The sequence below is a fragment of the Octopus sinensis genome, unplaced genomic scaffold (assembly GCF_006345805.1).
Source record: "Octopus sinensis unplaced genomic scaffold, ASM634580v1 Contig18745, whole genome shotgun sequence".
NCBI classification, from domain to species: Eukaryota; Metazoa; Mollusca; class Cephalopoda; order Octopoda; family Octopodidae; genus Octopus; species Octopus sinensis.
The window spans coordinates 88,466-109,771 of record NW_021835992.1 but is presented as its reverse complement, the minus strand read 5'-3'; the positions used below and the strand labels follow the sequence as shown (position 1 = coordinate 109,771).

General features: G+C 39.0%; 4 protein-coding genes across 4 annotated transcripts; 2 read left to right on the top strand and 2 right to left on the bottom strand.

Annotated features, from left to right (window-relative positions):
• Positions 1 to 118: 118 nt before the first annotated feature.
• LOC115231609 lies at positions 119 to 2,597 on the bottom strand. The gene is made up of 2 exons (XM_029801591.1): positions 1,239 to 2,597; positions 119 to 391 (listed from the first exon to the last, which is right to left on the bottom strand). The coding sequence occupies exons 1-2, from the start codon at positions 2,595 to 2,597 to the stop codon at positions 119 to 121; spliced, it is 1,632 nt and encodes a 543-aa protein (XP_029657451.1).
• A 7,275-nt stretch (positions 2,598 to 9,872) lies between these two features.
• Positions 9,873 to 12,472, top strand: LOC115231608 (inositol-3-phosphate synthase-like). Its single transcript, XM_029801590.2, is given in 4 exon segments — positions 9,873 to 9,901; positions 10,913 to 11,273; positions 11,276 to 11,704; positions 11,707 to 12,472. Coding segments are annotated over 4 exon segments (1,542 nt in total). The 3' UTR covers positions 12,430 to 12,472.
• A 1,420-nt stretch (positions 12,473 to 13,892) lies between these two features.
• LOC115231607 (POU domain, class 3, transcription factor 3-like) lies at positions 13,893 to 14,609 on the top strand. Its single transcript, XM_029801589.1, has one exon. The coding sequence runs from the start codon at positions 13,893 to 13,895 to the stop codon at positions 14,607 to 14,609; it is 717 nt and encodes a 238-aa protein (XP_029657449.1).
• A 1,242-nt stretch (positions 14,610 to 15,851) lies between these two features.
• On the bottom strand, positions 15,852 to 17,145 carry LOC115231606 (prelamin-A/C-like). The gene is made up of 3 exons (XM_036500125.1): positions 17,017 to 17,145; positions 16,622 to 16,984; positions 15,852 to 16,590 (listed from the first exon to the last, which is right to left on the bottom strand). The coding sequence occupies exons 1-3, from the start codon at positions 17,131 to 17,133 to the stop codon at positions 16,003 to 16,005; spliced, it is 1,068 nt and encodes a 355-aa protein (XP_036356018.1). The 5' UTR covers positions 17,134 to 17,145; the 3' UTR covers positions 15,852 to 16,002.
• Positions 17,146 to 21,306: the final 4,161 nt, after the last annotated feature.

The window sequence follows — 21,306 nt, the reverse complement described above, 5'->3', positions numbered from 1 at the left end:
CTGTTTTTGGGCACCGACTGTATAACACTAAAACGGAAACATTATCTCAGTTGATAAAATTATCCTTAAATTTTCTATAAACTATAGAATGAAGATCTATTACAAAATACAAAAACTTTTACTCATCATAACCAAATATTTCAGCTAATTTAGACAGCATGTTGAGATTATCCGAAGTCATGTTTAGAAATGAACAATTTTCACTGAAAGTCAATTCACTGAATGATGAATAATCTCTGTTTTTTGCATTTGCGACATAAAATTTATTCGGATCACCGGTAGGATGGACTTGGAATCCTGCTATATCGAGCCTTCTCAGGGCAGATTTTCGTCCAAATTTTGCATCTAAAAACGGCTTAAAAGGACTTCTCAAGTCAAATCCATCACATTCCTACATCACGAAATAAACCCAAATCATACTTTCAGAGTGCAACCAGGATTGTTATGAGCTATCTCAACGAAAACAGGTGATATGTTAGTCTCTGGATCTCTTTATTTTCAATGGCTTGTTCAAGCTAATTTATGTACAAAATAAGTAAATTACTGCAAAATGAATCTGCGCAGGAAGCTTAGTTTCGATTTTTATCGAAAAAGATTGGCCAGGTTTAAGAAATGTATAAATATTACTACCAGATCTCTATATTTAAATCAAACCAAAAGACCTTTCTATTTTTGAAGACCGAAAAGAATTTTGATTAACCACAAGTGCTTGAATTGGGGAGATCCTACCAATCATTTGACTCAGTTGATTGGGATCCAGATAATTGTTGATTGGAGAAAAAATAATCTAAATATCACAAACATTACAACCTTTAGATCAGGGGTTCTCAACCTTTTTAGCTCAAGGGCCAAATTGATAATTAAGATTAGCTTCGCGGGCCGCACAAAAAATATTTTATATATTTTTATTTTTTTTTAAGATAAATTTTTAATGGAAAAAAAAGAGAATAAGAGATAATATTAAGACTAATTATTTATCAATTGAACTAATTAATGCGTCCTCTTATTCGATTCTCCTCCTCTTTGAGCTAAAGCCAATCTCTTCGATGGGCACACTCATCCATCTCACAGGGTTGGCTTCTTCTGTGGTCGTTCTCAAGTTCGACTCAATGGCCTCACTTCTTGAGTCTCTCTTCCGTTGTTCCATTTGTAAAACGAGTCGTTTGGCATTCTTCTGGCGGGATCATTCCAAATTTGTGTTCTACACGCATACTCTCCAATGTTTTTCTGATAACTACCGATTGAATGTAAGCTCGTGTAAGTTCTTCCAAACCAATAGTATCGCAGTGATGTTTATAGTATTTACTCACAACACCATCCCACGTTAGTACCAATGGTACTATGGTTACCTTGGCTTTGTGGATTAATCCCAGTTCACTGGCAAGCAGGTCGTACTTGTGGAGCTTTTCCACTTCAACTTGCTTCAATTTTTTTTGAGAGGTGATTCCAATCTCTATAAGCGTGATTGTGTTCCTCATTTTGTCAAGTACAAAGATATCCGGCTTGTTATTCTCAACCTTCGTATCCGTATTAATTGTCGTGTCAACACGAATCTCCACAGAGTTATTCGCAACCACTGATTGAACAGAGTGGGTTTTCAATTTCTTAGATTTCTTGATTCCATACTCCCTGCATAGATGTAGATGTACACATTTCATTACTTCGTTGTGTCGTCGTAAGTAGTCACTATTCAGCATTCGACCACACCTAGTTGCTAAGTGGTCAACAGTCTTTTTAGAAGAGTTACAGTGACTGCAAATTGCCCCAACATTGTCGAAAAATAGATTACGTTCCTGTATAAAGCATAGCAAAGCCTCGGATCTTGGTGAGTTATTTCCATGTAATAACAAATGAGAAGATTCTGCAACGTCAACATTGGAATCATTCAAACAATCAAAGAGAATTGCATGTAATGGTTTTTTCATTATTTGCTCAATTAAGCTGTTCTTCTGCAATTCTCTCAGCATGTTCAAATCAAGACTTCCAATATCTTGGATGTTGTATTTGCGCTTGAGGTATTCAGCAATTGTGGCCAAATGTGTTCTCTTTGAATTAATGACCCGCAGAATCCCTTCTTTTCTTATGCAGTAACGAGATTTTGTTTCAAGATCACGGAGGAATTGAAGTAATATCCGTTCATTTTTATGAGTAATGGATACAAGTCCTCTTCCAAATTGATCTCTTGGGAGGTAAAGCCTTTCCTTGTTTGCAGGCTTCAAATGAATTCGATGATGTACAAGGATGCTGCGTACATTTTTGTCAATTTGTTCAAACTCAAGTGGCTCAATGTCGACAAGCCCAATATAATAGTTATAGAGGGATAATGCGTGTTCATTTATGGCTTTAAATAATTTACACGAGTTTAGTTTGGTCTTCGAAAGATTGTCGATCCTCTTTTTTAGTTCCCCAAAGAGTGCCTTCAATACTTCGCTTTTCAATACATCGCTTCTTCTATCTTCTAACACTCCAAGGTATCTGTAACCTTCCACCCCATTAAGCAATTTAGCTTCAGACCCAAGGTTTGCCAGATTAGTTGCAGACTTTTCGACATTTTTTTCCAGTCCGACAGCTTCAAAGAAATTATTTACCCCATTCATCATATTCATCATTGTATCTTCTTTTTGTAAAATATTTTTAGATCATCCATAAACAGTAAGTGATTTGTTGTATATGTAATACAACCCTGATCTTGGTTATCAATCATCACTTTTGGGTACTTAACATTCAGAATTCTACTAAGAGGATCCATCACCAGGGCAAAGATTTGAGGTGACAAGGAATCACCCTGGAGTATTCCTCTTTCCAATTTTACCTCTCCGATTTCATTATGATTCAGAATTAGCTTTATTCTCCACTTCGTTACAAGGTTCTTCACAAAATTCACAATCCAGCTAGGGAGTCCGGAGTTTTCAAGCACCTGGAACAGAAAGTCGTGATCTACCGAATTGAACGCTTTCTTTACATCAATCCAGGTAGAAAACAAATTATTTCCGTTTTGCTTGTGAATGCACCGGTTAAGAATTGCTTGTTCCTTTGCCCCTTGACATATTCGCCGAGTTCCCAATTGATTATCGGCAATCAGATTATATGCCCCATTTCGTTGCAAGCTTATATAGGTTAGACATACAAGTAATTGGTCTCAAATCTTTAAGTCCTTGACAAATATCTTTCTTTGGGATGAGATATGTGATTCCAGTGTAGAACCACTCATCCGGTGTGTATTCACCATGGATTATCTTGACTAGTTCTTCACACAAGTGATCATGGATTGAGGCCATTTTTTAGAAAGAAATTATACACCCCATCACAACCGCTAGCTCTCCAGTTTGGGAGTTGTTTAATTGTTTCAAGGATGCTTTCTTTACTAAACTCTGCAAATGTATCCTCTGCCCATGTCACTCTCTTGTTAATATGTAACACATTATCGCTCTTCTCATTTCTACTCCATATTTTTTTCCAATATGATAGACATTCACTGTTATTAAACATAAACTCTGCACTCTTTCTTTCATCATTTAAACTGCGATAGAAACAACGCCGATTCAGTTCAAAGAACCAATTCTGTCTCCGAAATTCTTTTCTTGCATCATGGAGTCGAAGTTTCTTCTCAACAATCTTTATTTCGTCTCCAATGCAAGCATAAATTCTTCCAAGTTCTCCTTTCTTTGCCTTTCGATATCCATATTCACTCAGCATATCCCTCGTTGCAATATCAAACTTCAAGCTTCCTTTTTGATCATTAGTCTGTTCGTATTGTTCTTTAAGTTTAATTAGTTTTGCTTCCATAATTCCTTTCCAGTTGTTATTCTTAGGAGAGTATTTTGTGAGAGTTTGGTATGTCAGCTGTGCAGCATAAACGATATCGATGATATCATTCAAATTGACAGGAGGGTTGGTCTTTATATATTCATTAATCACTGCATTTATTCCAGACAATATTTCTTTTTTAAGTAGTTGATATGGGACTTTTTTGGTCGGCTTTCGTTTTTTTCTAGAGATAGATTTTACTTGCTCTATTTGGTAAGAAAATTCAATTGAGCAATCTCTAAAATTAGAGATTTCCATCTTGTGATTCTTTTCTTGATCCATTGGAGAGTTAAACTTTGTTCTCGTCATCTTAGCCAGACTCTTCACATTCGCCACAGATTTGGACGTGAGGAACTTTTCGTTAAAAGCCTGAGTAATCATAGGCCATCCACCACGTGGTATTCTTTTGAATCTTGCTCGAGAAACGTTACCACTTCATTCGCCCATTGATCATGTCCACCTGCGTTACTTGATCGATGATAGCCCGTAGAGTTAACAGATTAGCAGGACAATCCGTTTGCGACAACCGAATTTGGAGGGGGAATATCAGATTCTTGCGTTCCAAGCTGCCCATGGACCACCCGATCTACGTTATTATTGGTTTCTCTTTAATTATCTTCCGTAGATAGGTCCATTGGAAATGTTTCATTAAACCCAGTAGAACAAACATGCACGTAACAACAAGAATTAGAAATTAGAATAAGAGAGAATAATATATTTTTATATTTTTCATTTTACTAAATATTGATTCGCATAAATATGTAGATTCATATATGCATTGTGTGTTATATTTTTGAATTTTTCTTGAGGAATTAATTCGTAAAAATTACTAATGGACGCATTTTTGAACAATGCCGTCAGTTCTATATCATGTTGTAAATTAATGAGTTCTAGTTGAAACTTCGCTAGTTAACTAAAGTGACAGACAGGACATACAGTGCTGGTAGAAAAAAACCGGTTTTGGGCAGTTACTAACTTTTTTTGGCGGATAGCTATTAATTTTCTAAATGAAAATAAAGAGTTTGAAGTTGATTATATATAATCTTTTTTACTTTTAAAAATTTCAATAATCGGCCGAAATTTTAAAAATTTAAATTTTTGCATGTGAATAAAAAACCGGTTTTAACAAAAAGAGTTAACAAATCAACAGTTAATATGTTGTGTGGTATCCTCGATTAATAAATAGCTCGTATGACCTTTTAGGCATGCTATCAATTAACTTCTGAATACTTTCAGACGGCAATTCGTTCCAAATTTTTGTTAATTTGACTTCCAGATCCAGTTTATTTTTTGCAGGATCTAAAGAATACTTCTGCTTCATCATGCTCCAAACATGTTCCATTGGGTTCATGTCTGGAGATTGCGGAGCCCAATCAAGAATTGGAATTTTATTTTCTTCAAAAAACTTGGTTGTCAATGCAGATTGATGGCAGGGAGCCAAATCTTGTTGGAAAGTGAACCGATTTAGTTCCATTTTTCGCGCCGAAACGAACAAATTATTCGTTAAAACATTTATATATTTAGCGGAATTGAGGGTTCCATTAACAAAAACTAATTGCCCACTCCTTGATAGGAGATACAGCCCCAAACCATAACACTGCCTCCACCAAATTTTACTGTCGGCGTAGTATGGCTCAATTCATAACGTGAACTTTTTTTTCGATAACTGTATTGCCTTTTTTTAGTAGGAAAAATCTGAAAAGATGCTTCATCAGAGAAATAATAGTTTTCCATGCGTCATTGTTCATCCGAATAAAAATTTTTGACAATTCATATCTTTTTATTATGTTTTTCTTCGAAAGCAACGGTTTGCGTTGACATACTCTTCCGAAGAGAAAATTGGAATTTAAGTAATTTCCAATTGTCTTTCTACAGACACTCTTACCAGTTAAATGATTTATTTCATTCCTCAACGTGTTAGAAGATTTTTTTGGATCGCACTCAACAAGATGCAATAAAATTTCAACGTCTGTTTTTTGAAGCTTTTTAGGACGCCCAGAACCAGGAATCCTATCAATAGTTCCATATTTTTTGAATTTTCGAAGAAAATCTCCGATTGTCGATTTTGGAGTATTTAGATGATCTGCAATATCTTTTATCGTCCAATTTAACTCATAAAGAGCAAGAATCTTCCCTTTAATTATTTTATTTAACATTTGCTTATAAAACTAAAAATTCAACAACTAAAATATCACTCAATAATGAAAACCGGTTTTTTATTCACACGCTAAAATTTAAATCATCCGAATTGTAAACGATTAATGAAATTTTTTATAAATAAAAAAAATATAAATCTAATCAACTACAAAGAGTTCGATTCAGTTAAAAAAAATAAATGCTATCTGCCAAAAAAAGTTAGTAACTGCAAAACCGGTTTTTTTCTACCAGCACTGTACATGGTTATATTCTTGGAGAAAAGCCGCCGACTGGTATCTATTCTGGTAAATAAATCCGTCCAGGAAAAAAGGGGTGATATTAATATGATGATGAGATTCGAGCAATTCCTGCGATTTCCTGGCTTGCTGTTAGGCAAGAGGTCGGTCCACGATGAGTTGTTGGTCAACACAAATCTCCTTTTCAGTTCTGGGTTCAATTGTTCCTTTCTCTACCTTATTGGTCAATGATTTTGACATCAATGAGGGCCAAGAGGACGTCTTTGAGGATTCCACTGGTTTTTCCATCAATTAGATTCCTCAAATCTTTTTTGTGGGCTAAGCTAATTAACAGTGCAAGTCCACTTTTGTTTGCTGAAATCACTTATTCAACTTTGGTGGCTGCTTTGATTGCGTTTACAGTCAGCAGAACTTTGGACGTAGTCAGTGCCACAGCCAGTTCTGCATAATGGTTAGGCATATTCGAGGTAAATTCAAACAGGAGGTCCTTTTAGTGAAACTAGGTAAACATACTTTGTTGTAAAGCCTTGCATATTCCTCACAAACATCCTGCTTCTGTTCTCTTGATGTTGATGACAAAAACTCAGTGATCTTATTTTCATACAAGTCTACTTATGAGGAAAGTCATCAAAGTCCTTTAAAATCGAATTTAACTCGACAGCTTCGTCTGTTTTGTTGAAAAAACTTTTTGGTTTGATAGTTGGAGTTGATTTCTCGATTTGAACGCGTACCTCCATTCTGGGCCTTTTCACTGATTCTCGGTTTATTTTGGCAAATATAAGAGAACTCAGAAACGTTGAAATTCCATACACTCTTTAGAAAGTTAATTAATGTATTTTATTAGAAAATTAGAAGTATCAATTATTATGAAATCATTATGTTTTGGATTTGAACCCTTCGACTAAATGAGGCCTGAAATGTCTGATAAATCTCTGGAAATGATGACCTGCCTCACATGGATAGGTCAGCCCTCGCCATCACTCAAAGCACAGATGAAAGACAGTTTGACATTACTTGACCCCCAGCCTGAAAGCTGAATCCTTCGGAGTTGAAACTTCGAAGGTCTTAATCCAACATCGTTGCAAACTCTTCAGCCAACGAGGCCAGTTAGAACACTTAGAAAATTAATGAAAAGTTTATCACGACATTACTTATTAACATTCCTTTTTGCTAATTAAGCTAATTTTCTCAATTACTCATTAACCAAGTTTCTGTAAACGTAGCATCCCAGATGAGGCATTTTCTATTGCGAAATAAAAAGGTAGTCATCCCGTTTTACCTGTTTAGACCGACTGGTTCGAGAACATTTAGAATTTTCGTCTTCAGATGAGTGGAGATGAGTACGTGGGAGTGAGGGTGGCCAAGGGGATAAACGGGGGCATATTTGTTGACCACATCGACGACCACGGGGTAATTGGCAGAGATGGACGACTCCGGAAGGACATGAGACTGATCTCTATCAATGACGTGTCTCTCCTCGATGTCAGTCTATCCGAGGCCAACAAAGTCATCTCGGCCATCTCCTCAGATTTCGAGGTCACTGCATGCGACTTTACTCAGGTGACTGGTCGACACAAGCACAGACGGGCATGCTCCTGTCCTGTCCTTTGCCATGCGTGGATGGATGGAGGAATGGATGGTCGTCTGCCACTCAAACCCCCCGTGGTGGACTGAGTCGAGCCAATGTGAGTGTTAGTGTGTTGATGTGTAGGACAGTCTCAGAATACAAAGAAGAATACTCCTCAAACCCAGGACTGGTTATTCCCTTTAATATTGTAGATTACTTTCCCGAGAATGTGGAATGACTTATGTGATTAATATATATATGAGAGAGGAGTGTATTAAGAATAGTGTTAGTGGTCGTGTCGTACTACAAATATAGGGAATGACAGACGTGTGTGAATGTAGTGTTCGAATTCCCTAAGCGAGTGTGTTCCCCGTCTGCGTCGATTGTATTGGCTGTCACAATTACGGCACCCTTCACACCGACAGAGGAGAGAGCAGGGAATGCCCGCCTGAGAGTGAGGAGGGGGAGTACTCCATAGCACTCGCAGTAGTTCTTTAGACAGGCCGACCTCTTGCAGTTGCAGCCCTTTTGGTGTGATCGGTCGTCTGAGTAGGAAATAGAGAGTACCAATCTTGGGGGCGAAGGCAGTCGGGTTGCGAGAAAGGAGGATTTTGATGGCAGTGGCTCTCTCCGCGGAGTGTCCCTCCGTGTTGTGGCAGCCCACACAATTACAGTTGTAGCAACACGCCCCATTGGCAAAGCACTCGCAGTAGCTGGCAATATTATATATTCCTACAGTTTAAGACACCGAGATTTGGAGCAGTTACATGGCTTGTGTGTGGAGGACTTGAACTCGTCATCCGAGATCTATAAAGTAATCCACCTCACTCTACAGAGGACTTGATTATCACGTGGGAAGACTTGTCTGCAGTCGATACCACTGCTCGAGTGGGGATGCCTCCTCTTGAGTGACATGGGGCTATTTTGACTATATTTCCCTTCTTCTTTGCTTTCCTTGTTTCGGTTGAACTGAACACGTTCACCGGCCCCTTCGACCCACCTCCACTGCTGGATGTAGTGCTGGATGCAGCCAACTGTGTTTTGTTGTCCATCTGTGTATATTACAGTATTCCGCCCACATGGGGCATGGTTTAAATTAATGCAGTTTAAAAATCAAACCAGTTCAATCACTGTGGTGTCCTAATATTAATACATTTTATTTACACAATGTACATTTAAATATAATCAAGTATAACTTGTATGTCTTTTCATTCGATCTAGTTAAATTGTTTTTTCTCCCATTCAACTTTGTTTACAAAAGCAAGTACATTCACATGTCATCAACACAGCCGAGAGCCTTCACACAACCGGAGATGAAGATCCTACTGATGGACATTCTTCGGATTAATTTGAAACCATTTGACAACACCTGTAATAAGAAACTGCACAGTCCTTATACAAGTCCCGTCTTTAGCGAAAAAGAATGAGAGGATTCCGGGATGATCTAATTAATTGAGTTCTGAATATAATGAGTGCTGTTTTTTTATCTTCAATAAACACTTGGAAGAATTTTAGAATTTAATCCCAATGTTTCATTAGGAATTTTCATATAAGTGTAGAATCTTGAAGACAGTGGGTCTCCGATGAGATAGTAAAATGATAATCATCATTTTTGGTTCCAATTTATGATGTTCTTTTTGTAATTTATTGATCTGAATACACCTCACAGTCCCGTGTGCCTTCTAATGAAAAATCTTATTACATCAATTTGCGAGATCGTCTATTTTTAGTCAAAGATTACAAATGAAACATTTTTCATGAAATCTTTGTGTTTCAAAGAAAGAAAAGTATGACCTGAGATATATTCACTTCGTAGTCATGTTCGAGATGTTCGATTAGCAAGCGAATTACAGTCAATTAAAATGCTTATTGTATTCTTTGAGAGACATTTGACCTATTTGAGAAAAATGTGTGTCAATAAAGTAGGTAATTTAAACGGTGGGGAATTATTTGCCTTAAGAATGATTGAAATACAAGAATAGTTACCATAGCAGAAATGAGTGACAACACGACTGGAGCTTTGATAATAATAAGATACAATGTAAACGACTTTCGTTCATACCGGAACACGATTAAGCGAGGAAAGAGCATATTGAAAAACTACAATGGATCAGAGACTGCGCTGTGTCCAGAGGTAGATGTTATGTAGAATGTAGATCATCGGAGTGGAGAACTACAGTCAGACATATTCTTTAGGAATGCTTTACTTCCGCTCTTCCCGAGATGCTGTTTTTTGGTATCAGAGTGAGCCTAACGTCCGACAGCAAGACTGGCTGTCTGGCGTGGACATAATTCTCGTTCCCACTCTCTGCACACCGAAGAGAGGTCACTTCTCCACTTATCCATTCCTAGACAAACCAGCCTTTGAAGTGCAGGATTTATTATTGGGTGAGGACACACGGTACTTGGAAAGTCTATCGGGGGACTACGTTACCAACATAAGGGAGAACTCTGGGGACAATCTCGTGGCGAGTGAACAGATCGAGGTACTGCGTGGGCTATGGAGTCCGTCGTTCGTGGTAATAAACCAGTGGACGTCTGTGGAAATGTGCAATGAGTGGTACAATTCGGGTGGGGAGACATTTCTTATGATGACAGAGTGCGGAAAGAAATATGTGGAAATGAGGCAAAGCTGCACTTCTGGTTGTGTTTTTATCGCCGAGAACAGAGACATAATTTCTCCTCCTGCCTCTCCCACTAACGCATCCTAATCCAGTACTAATATAACACATAACATAACACTCCATTCACATAGGAAAACCATTTATATAGTCATTTAAGTAGGCAGATAAGAAGGTGTGTCGACCAGCCCACATTGATTGTAGTCTGAGTATCTGATTAAAATACTTGTGGTCTACGTGAGAGTTGTTTCTAATGGGAATAGCATTCCTACTCGTTTCCTAAGGGGGATTAGTGGGGGGGGGATTAAGGGGGCAATAGAATGTGTTGGAATGACGGGAAAATTCTAGAAAAAAATTAGCATATAATGCGATGAAGCGAGCTTTATCGTAAAATGAACGGACGAAACGTAAATGTGGTGTTAATATATGATAGAGAGAGTGCGGTTTCCGAGTGAATGATCCAAGAGTAAAGTATTTTGGAGACCGGATAGAGGCAAGGTGAGTGTGAATGAGTGAAGGCGTAGATATGCATACGACCGGTCAGTAGTGAGGGCAGAACAAGACTCGTTCGTGGTGAAGCGAGAAGAGGAGGAATATGTGTTCGTGACAGACACCAGAGTTCCCCGTCTGGGACTGATGATGGCAGGATGGGGAGGCAACAATGGGTCAACCCTGACAGCGGCAATCCTGGCGAACAAACACAAACTGAGTTTCCGGACGAAGGATGGACAAGTGGATGCGGAGTTGAGGGGGTCGTTCACTCAGTCGGGGACATGCTACGTGGGCCAACTGGAGAACGAGGAATGGTATGTGGGGGTAAAAAACATGTTGCCGATGGTGGAGCCGGGAGACTTGGTGTTGGGAGGTATTGAGAGTGGGGGAGTGTAGGATGGGATATTTCGAAGGCAAACCTGGGAGAGGCGGCGGAGAGAGCAAAAGTGTTGGACTGGGATCTGCAGGAACAGCTAAGACCGATGATGAGTAAAATGGAACCCCTGAAGGCAGCATTTGTGCCTGACTTTGTGGCGGGGAATCAATCATCGAGGGCAGACAATGTGCTTGAGGGAAAGAAAGAGCAATTGGTGGAACAACTAAGACAGGACATTCGCGATTTCAAGCGTATGAATCAACTGGAGAAGGTTGTGGTTATGTGGACAGCAAACACGGAACGATTCTGTGAGGTGAAAGAAGGACTCAACGCGACATGGGAAGAGTTGGAGGCCTCCATCCGAGCCAATGAAACCGAAATCTCGTCCTCCACATTGTACGGAGTGGCCAGTGTGCTCGAGGGGGTTGTCCCTCACTTTTACTTTAGTGCACATTTGTCAACTGTTCTCCACAAAACACGTTCGTTCCCGGCCTCATTCAGTTGGCTGAGAGTCGTGGAGTGTCCATTGCCGGAGATGATCTTAAGACCGGACAGACTCGACTAAAATCAGTCCTCGCAGACTTTCTCGTGTCCTGTGGACTTCATCTCAAATCAGTCGTAAGCTACAACCATTTGGGCAACAACGACGGATATAACTTGAACGCCCCTCAGCAATTCCGTTCCAAGGAGATATCCAAAAGTAACGTGATCGACGACATGGTTCACTCCAATGACATTCTCTACTCCACTCCAGCCGACAAACCTGACCATCTAGTAATGTCCTCTTCATATTCTTAGGTTGTCATCAAATACGCTCCTTTTGTCGGCGACTCTAAACGGGCCATGGACGAGTACATCAGTCGTCTCATGTTGGGAGGCCTCAACACCATCGCCGTGTACAACACGTGTGAGGACTCACTCTTGGCCGCACCAATCATGCTCGACATTGTTCTCTGTGCTGAACTTCTTTCACGCATTCACATCGGTCAACGTCCCTTCAACTCCATTGCCTCCGCACTCAGTTTCTTCTTCAAGGCTCCTCTCGTCCCACAAAACAGTCCACTTGTCAACGCACTTTTCCCTCAAAGGGCCTGCCTTCTCAACCTATTCCGCGCTTGTCATGGACTTTCGCCCATCAACCATATGCATCTCGAATACAAACTACTTAAGTAACACTCTCTCTTGGTTTCTTTATGGTTTTGTTTAATATACAAAATTTGGTTATGTTATCAGTCGAGACAATTTTTTGTCAAGTCTCTCTAAAGAGTTCAGCAGACGGTTTTCTTCTATCGACAGCACTGAAGGGGGACGTCGGCGAGTGCACACTGCGTCGTTGACAAGTTTATTGACCAGACTAAGTGACAGGTTGTCGTAGGTGACGTATCTCTCGGCTGCATTGAACAGAGCAATGCTGTCGAGTGCTACCAAATCATACCCCAATCATACTAGGCAGTAAATTCACACGCATCCGGGCATGCTTTGGAATACTACCAGATTTGGCTGGGACGGGAATCTGCGCCGTTTTTGAAATTTGGTGGGATCTGGGGGTCCCTGAGTATGTGGAACTTGGTCTATTGGAGAGGTAAATATTCCGCGACGGCAATTCAGTGTGAATATTACCGTTGATTTGGATGGGGACTCTCCATTTGTTACCTGAGGCTGCTGATTACTGCAAGTACAACTTGTGTCTGTCGTCTCAGGACGTTCCGAATTATTTGATTCGATTTGATCAGCGAATCTCACTGTCTTTGTTGGCAAGACATGGGAGGACACGTTTTTAGTATTCCTTTCGTGTCTTTTAAACATTCCTTCGCTTTTTGACATTTCTTTTCAATGCATCCACTCAGAAACGAATTGTCGGAAATGTTGTGACCTCCTTTGACTGTTTTGTCAGATGTGTTGTGTTCTGGTGGTTTATTGAGGGAGGGTTGATAGGCAATCGGCAGTAGTTGCTGGGAGTAAATAATTTTGCTCAATGGACTCCGAGAAAACGTGGTTAGTCGAGGCATATCCTCTTCGTTTAGAGTGTTTTTATTTGTCACTTCGTCCTGTATTTGTTGCTGTTGATTCAAGGAAGGGGCGGAATGTACTCGCTGTACGTGGTATTTCGAGGATTTGTCTACAATTAACATTTATTGGCGACTGCTTTCTTTGATGGCTGGTCGCTGAGAACTTGGTCGGCAGTACGTCACTAAAAAACATCAACATGGGGCTACTCAGTTTGGGGGAATACGTTTGTGGTCTCCTTTTCACATATGTTCCCCTTTGGTACTTTTCTGTGATTTCTTGGAAGCGTTGGTGTCTCTCTGCCAAGACTTTTCTTCTGTATTCTTCTTCGTCAGCCTGTTGCTGGCGGATTTTCTCTTGGTAGTGTCTTTTGTCAGATGATAAGACAACCTCTGTCTCCGCCTTGTCTCAAATTGGACTCTTTGTTGGAGTGACTGGTGAACTGTCTGGTGAACTGGGTAGTGGAATGGCTGCCTTCGAATGTTTTCTCTAAAAAGATTAGTGGCATCAGTACAAGTATGACATTGCGTGTCCATGGATATTAAAATAAATGACGGAAGTGTTTCATGTCCGGATGTATTGGCCGGCAATATCGATGGTATATATATGGCCGATCATTCAGTTTTTAAATGGACTTTAACGACTATCCGAATAACAACTTGGTGATGTATCAGCCAGACTACTACATGTGGGAACCCTATAACGAAATGTGGGGTTCCTACGTCTATTCAGACGAGGATCTGTTCAGGTCGTATTTCGTCAAAGACAAGGAAGAACAACCCAAGGAGGCTGTCAGTTCGGAAGAACTGGTCGAATTTGCCAAAAAGTTTAAGCAAATTCGAATGCGGAATGGACACACACAAGCAGACGTGGGGAACGCATTGGGGAATCTTTATGGGAGTTATTTGTCTCAGACGACTGTGTGTCGTTTTGAGTCACTCCAACTGTCCACCAAGAACATGTGCAAGTTGAAGCCCCTCTTGGAGAAATGGGTGGATGAAATAACCAGAGACACAATGGACAACTGCATTCCTGAAAAACACACACATTCACAGAAACGCAAAAAGAGAACACCCATTGACAATTCTCTCAAATATGCCCTCGAAAAGTATTTCTTCCAAAATCCTAAACCTGTGTCCAACACTCTCCGTAGAATTGCCAGCAGTCTCAATCTCGACAAGGATGTTGTCCGTGTGTGGTTTTGTAATCGACGACAAAAAGCAAAAAGGGACAAACTTGACCACTTAGAGGAGATACCCACTAATCACAATCTTTTTTTCAACACCAACGAAGGGGATATGTTCTTTCTGGGGGATCCACCAAATTATTTTAGTACTAAACAATGATTTTTTAATATTTCATTTACTATTGATCTTTAGTGACAGGCTGTGCATCTCATTATTGACAAACAGGTGTATTTCTCCCCCTTCCAGACCTGTCATCCCCCAGTGACACATGTCATACCAGACTGGACCCCCCGACGTCTATTCTTGCCACATTCTGTCCACGAAAGTCATATGTCTCCTAGAACTATTTCAGGCATATTAGAGATTTGAAGTGGGAGTCACTTATAGACAGAGTTGGTGATAATTCTTTTAGGGTTAGGATAGGGAAATGTTGTGTAATGGAATAATTAATAAGTTTGGACATATTTCCTCATTAATTCCGTCAATCATTTCCGTATGTTCAGCACGCTCATTTCAAACCTCTTTGGAAAGTCGGAAGACTGTCTTATAGAAATGGCAGGTTTCCTGGAGTACTAACCGTTCTTTATTCATTCCACAAACATTTCACTTCAATTACACCCCGCTAAAATTCTTCAATGACTAGCAAAGGCGTGGTAATAAAGGAGTCTATTTCAATAAACTCTAAACCAATTTCTCAATGATCGCAACGTCGAATGGGAATTGGTAGAAATGGAATAACAGATTCTTTTGCTAGTCTAATCCGTCAGTCTTGGTAGGCCAATATGTGATGAAGACACAGGAGATGTACACCAAACTAGACTCTCAAGACTTAAATTGATTCATCAATGCCTCCCCATTTCAAAATCAAATGCCTTTTACATTATATGAAAAATGAGTCCTCATTATGCCTACTTAGTGGGGTACTCCTCTACCGTGTTGGACGTATAAAGTAAACAGGTGGATAAATACTACCTATTCGAATTTATAATATTTTGGTCTAAGTCATATTATAGTGGATACACAAACAAGGACTAATTATTCACAAACACAGAAAAGGAACAGTTAATAGAGCCTCTTGGTTTCTCTCTCACACTCCATGAGAGCAATCACGTCTCCCACACGCACAGGGCCCTTGACATTCCTGATTATACTCCGATGGGCCGTGTTCATAAGAGTGACTCGCACTTGAGTGCACTGACCCTGCGAGCCTACTCTTCCCAGTACTTTGGTCACCTTCTATATTACTTACTCATCACCTGTCCTAATGCAGCAGGGGCATCCATCACAACAATACTTAACGTGACAATATTTATTACAAATATTTAATAACAAGAAAATACAAAACAAATAATGGAAAAAGAAAAGAATCAAGTAAGACTACTACATTAAAAGACACGCTGATTGCTTGACTGGAGTAGTGAAGTAACGTTTGGCGACTTGCACGTTATTGGCATCAAACAATCGAATAATAGAAGGATGTCCAGCCAACCAGGGATATTGTAGTGCAAAGGAGAGATGTTGTGAATCATGAGTGGAGTCAGGACTATATATATTACAATATCCTTGGGGAGGGAGTGTAGTCTGAGGGGGAAAGAGAAAGGACACTTGTTGTGAGAGTACAGTCTGAGTAAGCAGCCAGGCTGACACATCGACAGTCTAGAATGAGAAATGTGATTACAGTGTCGGCAGTGTTGTGGAGTTTGACAGTATCATCAGACTGATGTACAATACGGACATCCCCCGTAGAAAGAGAGCAGAGGGAATCTCGTCTCCTCTTCCGTGGCCCATCCAACTCAAGTCTCGTCTCCTCCTTCTCCATGAGAGTACGGTAAGCCCCGATTTCCGTATCCAGCCGGACTTTGGCTGCAAACAAGTCGTGATGTTCATCGAGAGTATTATCCAGAGTGGCAGTAAGGTGAGAAAGGAGTTGTTCAGTCCTCCCAATATGTGTGGTATGTGCAAGACTGGCCTCATCCATCTCCACCTGCTTGTCGAGCAATGTTTTCTCTAATTGACTAATCTGTCGAATATATTTCTCAATTTCTTGATTCCTTTCCTTTAAACGTGCAGTGAGAGTGGTCATTTGGTCAGTCAATGAACTCACTTGTTGTTTCCGAACATCCAATTCCTTTCTGAGTGCATCAATCTAACCCATGAGTGTACAAATATGCCTTAGTTTGGTGTATTCCTTCCATTCTACTCATAACAAGACACATATCATCATCCAACTGATCTCGCATATCCTCGTATATTCCTTCCCCACTCCTCACTGATCTGTCAAACACGGCTGTCTCTCTCATTGTTTGGAGAGAGTTCTCTGCCTCTATTCTCCCCAATGTCTCCCTCTCCAACTGACTACGTGCTACATTCAATTGCTTCTCTCCATTCTCCAAGTCACGTTTTAATTTGTTCATATCTTCACATGCCTCTTCCAGGGCTAATGAGAGGGTCTCTATTTGGGCAGTCTTGTGGCCTAATTGAGTACTCAGACTTCCATTTAGCTTCCTTAGTCTGGACACATCACACTCACTCGCCTCCAGTCTGGAATGTCATTTTATTCTTACTTTTCTCGTAGGTCTTCTGCCTCGGACATTAGTCGGCCCCTCTCTATTTCCACCTCCGCTTTCTCGTTGGATATTTTGTCCAATAGACTGCGGACATCCTTCAACTCCTCTTCGTACATTTTACGGCCTCCTTCTCTCTACAACTCACATACTCAGTCATACATCCAGTCCACGGTTGTGTTCTATTAATGTAGCCAGTCGACTGTTCAGATCACTCAGTTCTTTACGTTCTTCTAATCTCATTTCTCGGCCAGGAGAGACAGACTTTACTGGCCTTCCATTTACTGCTTTTGCCCCACTACGACGAGAACGCATTTTTCTATTATATTATTATTTAAATACAATTTTGTTATTATTTTTTAAATTATCCACAATATAAATCTTTGACTAAAACTATGGTTAGTTTTTTAATGCAACGATTAGATATGAAGAGTTTGTGACTCAATCGGTGGTCCATCTTGCGACTCGATATAATAGAATGTTAGATTAGTGAATTGGTAGAGTTTCTCGAAAATATAAATAAAATTCATATTTATTAAAATTATTACACTATGGTTAACCTATTTTTCAAGGTAATCCTAATAAATTATAACACGTTGATACACGTGGTTGTCATACTTTGTTAGTATTTTATTTGTACTTTTTTACATTCTTATTTAATTTGATTTTTAAGGAATGAATCATTATGAACTTTCATTTCCTGATTTCAGAATTTGAAATTTTATTTTTTGTATCATTTATTCTGATTTTATTCCTTCAAAGTCAATCTCTTTTATTATTTTGACATTTTTATATTGTTTTTATACCTTTTTGAATTTTTTTACTCCATCTTTGTTTATCTATTGTCACAGTCCAGACGTGAGTCACTTTTTAAAAATTTATAAAAATAAATAAAAAATAACTAAATAGATATACCTTACTCCAATTATACCATATTTGTGTTTTTTATGTCTTTTTTGGATAAAAGTTCATATTATTCCCCCACAAAAAACAAACATAACGCATTTTTGACCCGACATAGCGTTTTATCGATTAACTTGATTTTTTTTATTTAGAAACAATTTCAAAATATTAATAATTATTTTTTTAATTTTCTTAGCCAACTAAAATGTACTTTTTCAATAATTTCCCCCTCTTCATTTTCTAAATCTAATGTGCCTCCGTCCTGTTTTATCACTCTGTATGCAGATGTATCTATCTGGTCATACAGAGGATATTTTCTTGTGTTTTCATTTATATCTTTATCCATCCGTAAAAGTGCGTAATCTCCAACTGATATTTCCTCTTCATCAAATCTCCATCTTCTCCTTTTTTTCATTTTTCCCCCGCACTTTCCAAATTGTTAAGTACGTCTTCTTGCATTTTATTTACTTCTTCGCTTTCTTGATACACAAAATCTACTTCTTCGTATTCATTTTCTCTTTATCGAAAATAATTTTTATAATTACCAGTAAAAGCTAATCCCCAAGACTGCATAATGCAATCATCTAGTTTTTTTTTCATATCCCCACTCCGATAAAAATGTAAATGGAATATGCTTCGTAGTGTCTGTTTTAGAATTATTGTATTCGTAAACATTCTTTTAATAATTGAATGACAACTTTGACATCTATTACAAGAAATCTATTTAAAATTTCAATAATTCCCCCTCTTCATTTTCTAAACTAATGTGCCTCCGTCCTGTTTTATCACTCTGTATGCAGATGTATCTATCTGGTCATACAGAGGATATTTTCTTGTGTTTTCATTTATATCTTTATCCATCCGTAAAAGTGCGTAATCTCCAACTGATATTTCCTCTTCATCAAATCTCCATCTTCTCCTTTTTTTCATTTTTCCCCCGCACTTTCCAAATTGTTAAGTACGTCTTCTTGCATTTTATTTACTTCTTCGCTTTCTTGATACACAAAATCTACTTCTCCGTATTCATTTTCTCTTTATCGTAAAATAATTTTATAATTACCAGTAAAAGCTAATAAAGACTGCATAATGTAATCATCTAGTTTTTTTTCATATCCCACTCCGATAAAAATGTTAAATGGAATATGCTTCGTAGTGTCATGTTTAGAATTATTGTATTCGTAAACAATTCTTTTTAATAATTGAATGACAACTTTGACATCTATTAACAAGAAATCTATTTAAAATAACGAAGAATCAAAAAAGGATTAAATAAAATCTATCAGTAACAGATATCAATCGAAGACGAGTCAATTCCTGAAAGCATTAAAGGAGCAATTAAGAACCTTGTTCAGAAGGTCGGGAATGCAACAATTTCCACGGACCCTTTCAGACACAGCTCTTTTTCGATACAGACCAGCATTAATAATTAAAAAACTATTCCTATGGTATGTTTTGATTTGGAAACTGCGGGTCCGATCGGAAACACATCCTTCTTACTTATTTTCTCGCGAGGAGCAAGTCGACCTGCCTGTCCAAAATCGTGAGGAGGTCCAGCAAACCAGTTTGCGTGGAATGTTTAGTAAGAAGATCACTCTTAATAGCGGTCGGCAGGATGGGGGATCCGAGGATCTGGAGATCATTTACATCAGTCGTGCGTACTTGGCCAAGACCAGTGCGGAGGGACGATGATAGGTCGTCAAGGCGTTTATAAGGAAGGTTGAGGCTGACTAATTCGGATTTGGTGAGGTTAATCTTCAGTCCAATCTTCAGAAGTGCAAGTGCCAACGATAAAGCGTCTTTGAAAATTGTCTCTGAGCCGCCAATAGTGGCATCGTCCAGATACCAACTATTCAGTTCGGAGGAAACCGACCGAGCTATCCCATTTATTCCAAGGCAAAGAGAAGGGGACCTAGGGGGTCGCCTTGCTGAACTCCCGTACTTTAGGGGATAATATTCGATCTGAATATTATGGTTTACATGGAGAGAGCCTCGTCTCTTGGAACAGTGCAATGTCGATACTATGTGTTAAGAGGAATGAGTTCACTTCGAAGGATTTTCGAGAGATTCCATTTATGTTCAATTGGAGCAGTCTTAACTGTCTTGGAGGTCCTGGTTTTAAACATCGATGAACAGTGCTTTTGTTGATGGCTAAATTTTGTTCTGAAAAAAATTTATTTTGTAAATCACGTAATGTTATCGTAGGGTGACAATCAACCCATCCTCTAATTTGATTTTCATTCAGCTTTGATGATGAAAGAAGGAACTGTCCGTACTGATCAGCATTAGCCTCCAAATATCCAATACAGCCTTTCGTATCCAAAGAGAGGTGGGGAATATCTGGTGTACCCAGTTCCCATTTGTCAGTCTCCTACCGTCGCTCACCGCACGTCATTTGTTTCCGGGAGGGTTTTACATAATAAAGATTTTTTAATTGGTAATGTGATCAAAGGAGGTAGGAGGTCCCCTTTCTACATCTGTATCGTGCCAGATGCACTCGTCGCCTCACGGTTGGGAACAATGACAAGACTTGACCCCAGCTGGAAACTTGCTTCTTTCGGAATACAACCCACGGCATTCGAATTCCAACATACAAAAATAGTCTACAGTCAACCTGGCTACAAGTCATGATTCTGGCTGCGAACAATTCATGATTTTCATCGAGATTATCAAGTGTCAGGTGAGCAAACAGTTGTTCCATCAAAATAAATGATACAAAGAAACAGCAATTAATTCATTTCGCCACGAATTTACGGGCGATGTAATTACCGCTATGAATTTATCTAGATCCGAAGAAGGGAGCAGTGGTTTTACTGTTGCACTTAAATGCTTTTCCATGGTTTTTTTTCAATCTTTTAAATGATCGCATTTCGCTCAGCGTGGTAAATAATCAGGAACATAAAGACGTGGCACATCTTTAATTGATATTTCAAATGAATAGGCTTTAGTCACAAGCTCAACGCACTAATATTTAGATAAAACAAAGCGATCGAAAAGTTCAGACAAAACGATCTGTTTTAAGAGACGGAAATTCAAATGTGTGAAATGAAACTTAAAATTGCCGGATCTTTATTAGAAAATGTAGATGAAACAATTGGAAGTTTATTTGATTCTTTTCTTTAATTCTTTTCAGTTTCAACTTCAAATAAAAGCAAATGACCATGAATGATGACCATTAAGTCTTATCGCAACCGACTAAATAGGATGCGGCGGCTCAATCCATATAGAAATTGTTTTTTTTACTGCAGAAGACATCATGAGATTTTAGAAATGAGTTTTTCATATCTTTCTAACAAGTATGACTTAACTTCGATACATTTTTCTAGTTTCAAGATATGATCTACTTGATCTTGCCACCCTGCAAAGTGAGGCGTTTTGACATCTCCTTAACT

What these genes read in the sequence shown, in the direction of transcription:
- LOC115231609 (XM_029801591.1), bottom strand. Translation starts at nt 2,597, where the DNA reads ATGAATGGGGTAAATAATTTCTTTGAAGCTGTCGGACTGGAAAAAAAT. An exon ending in CACGAGCTTACATTCAATCG is followed by an intron (nt 392 to 1,238) that starts GTAGTTATCAGA and finishes TTCGTGATGTAG; the next exon opens with GAATGTGATGGATTTGACTT.
- LOC115231607 (XM_029801589.1), top strand. Translation starts at nt 13,893, where the DNA reads ATGGACTTTAACGACTATCCGAATAACAACTTGGTGATGTATCAGCCA.
- LOC115231606 (XM_036500125.1), bottom strand. Translation starts at nt 17,133, where the DNA reads ATGTACGAAGAGGAGTTGAAGGATGTCCGCAGTCTATTGGACAAAATA. An exon ending in AGGCAGAAGACCTACGAGAA is followed by an intron (nt 16,985 to 17,016) that starts AAGTAAGAATAA and finishes TCCAGACTGGAG; the next exon opens with GCGAGTGAGTGTGATGTGTC. An exon ending in AAGGAATACACCAAACTAAG is followed by an intron (nt 16,591 to 16,621) that starts GCATATTTGTAC and finishes GGTTAGATTGAT; the next exon opens with GCACTCAGAAAGGAATTGGA.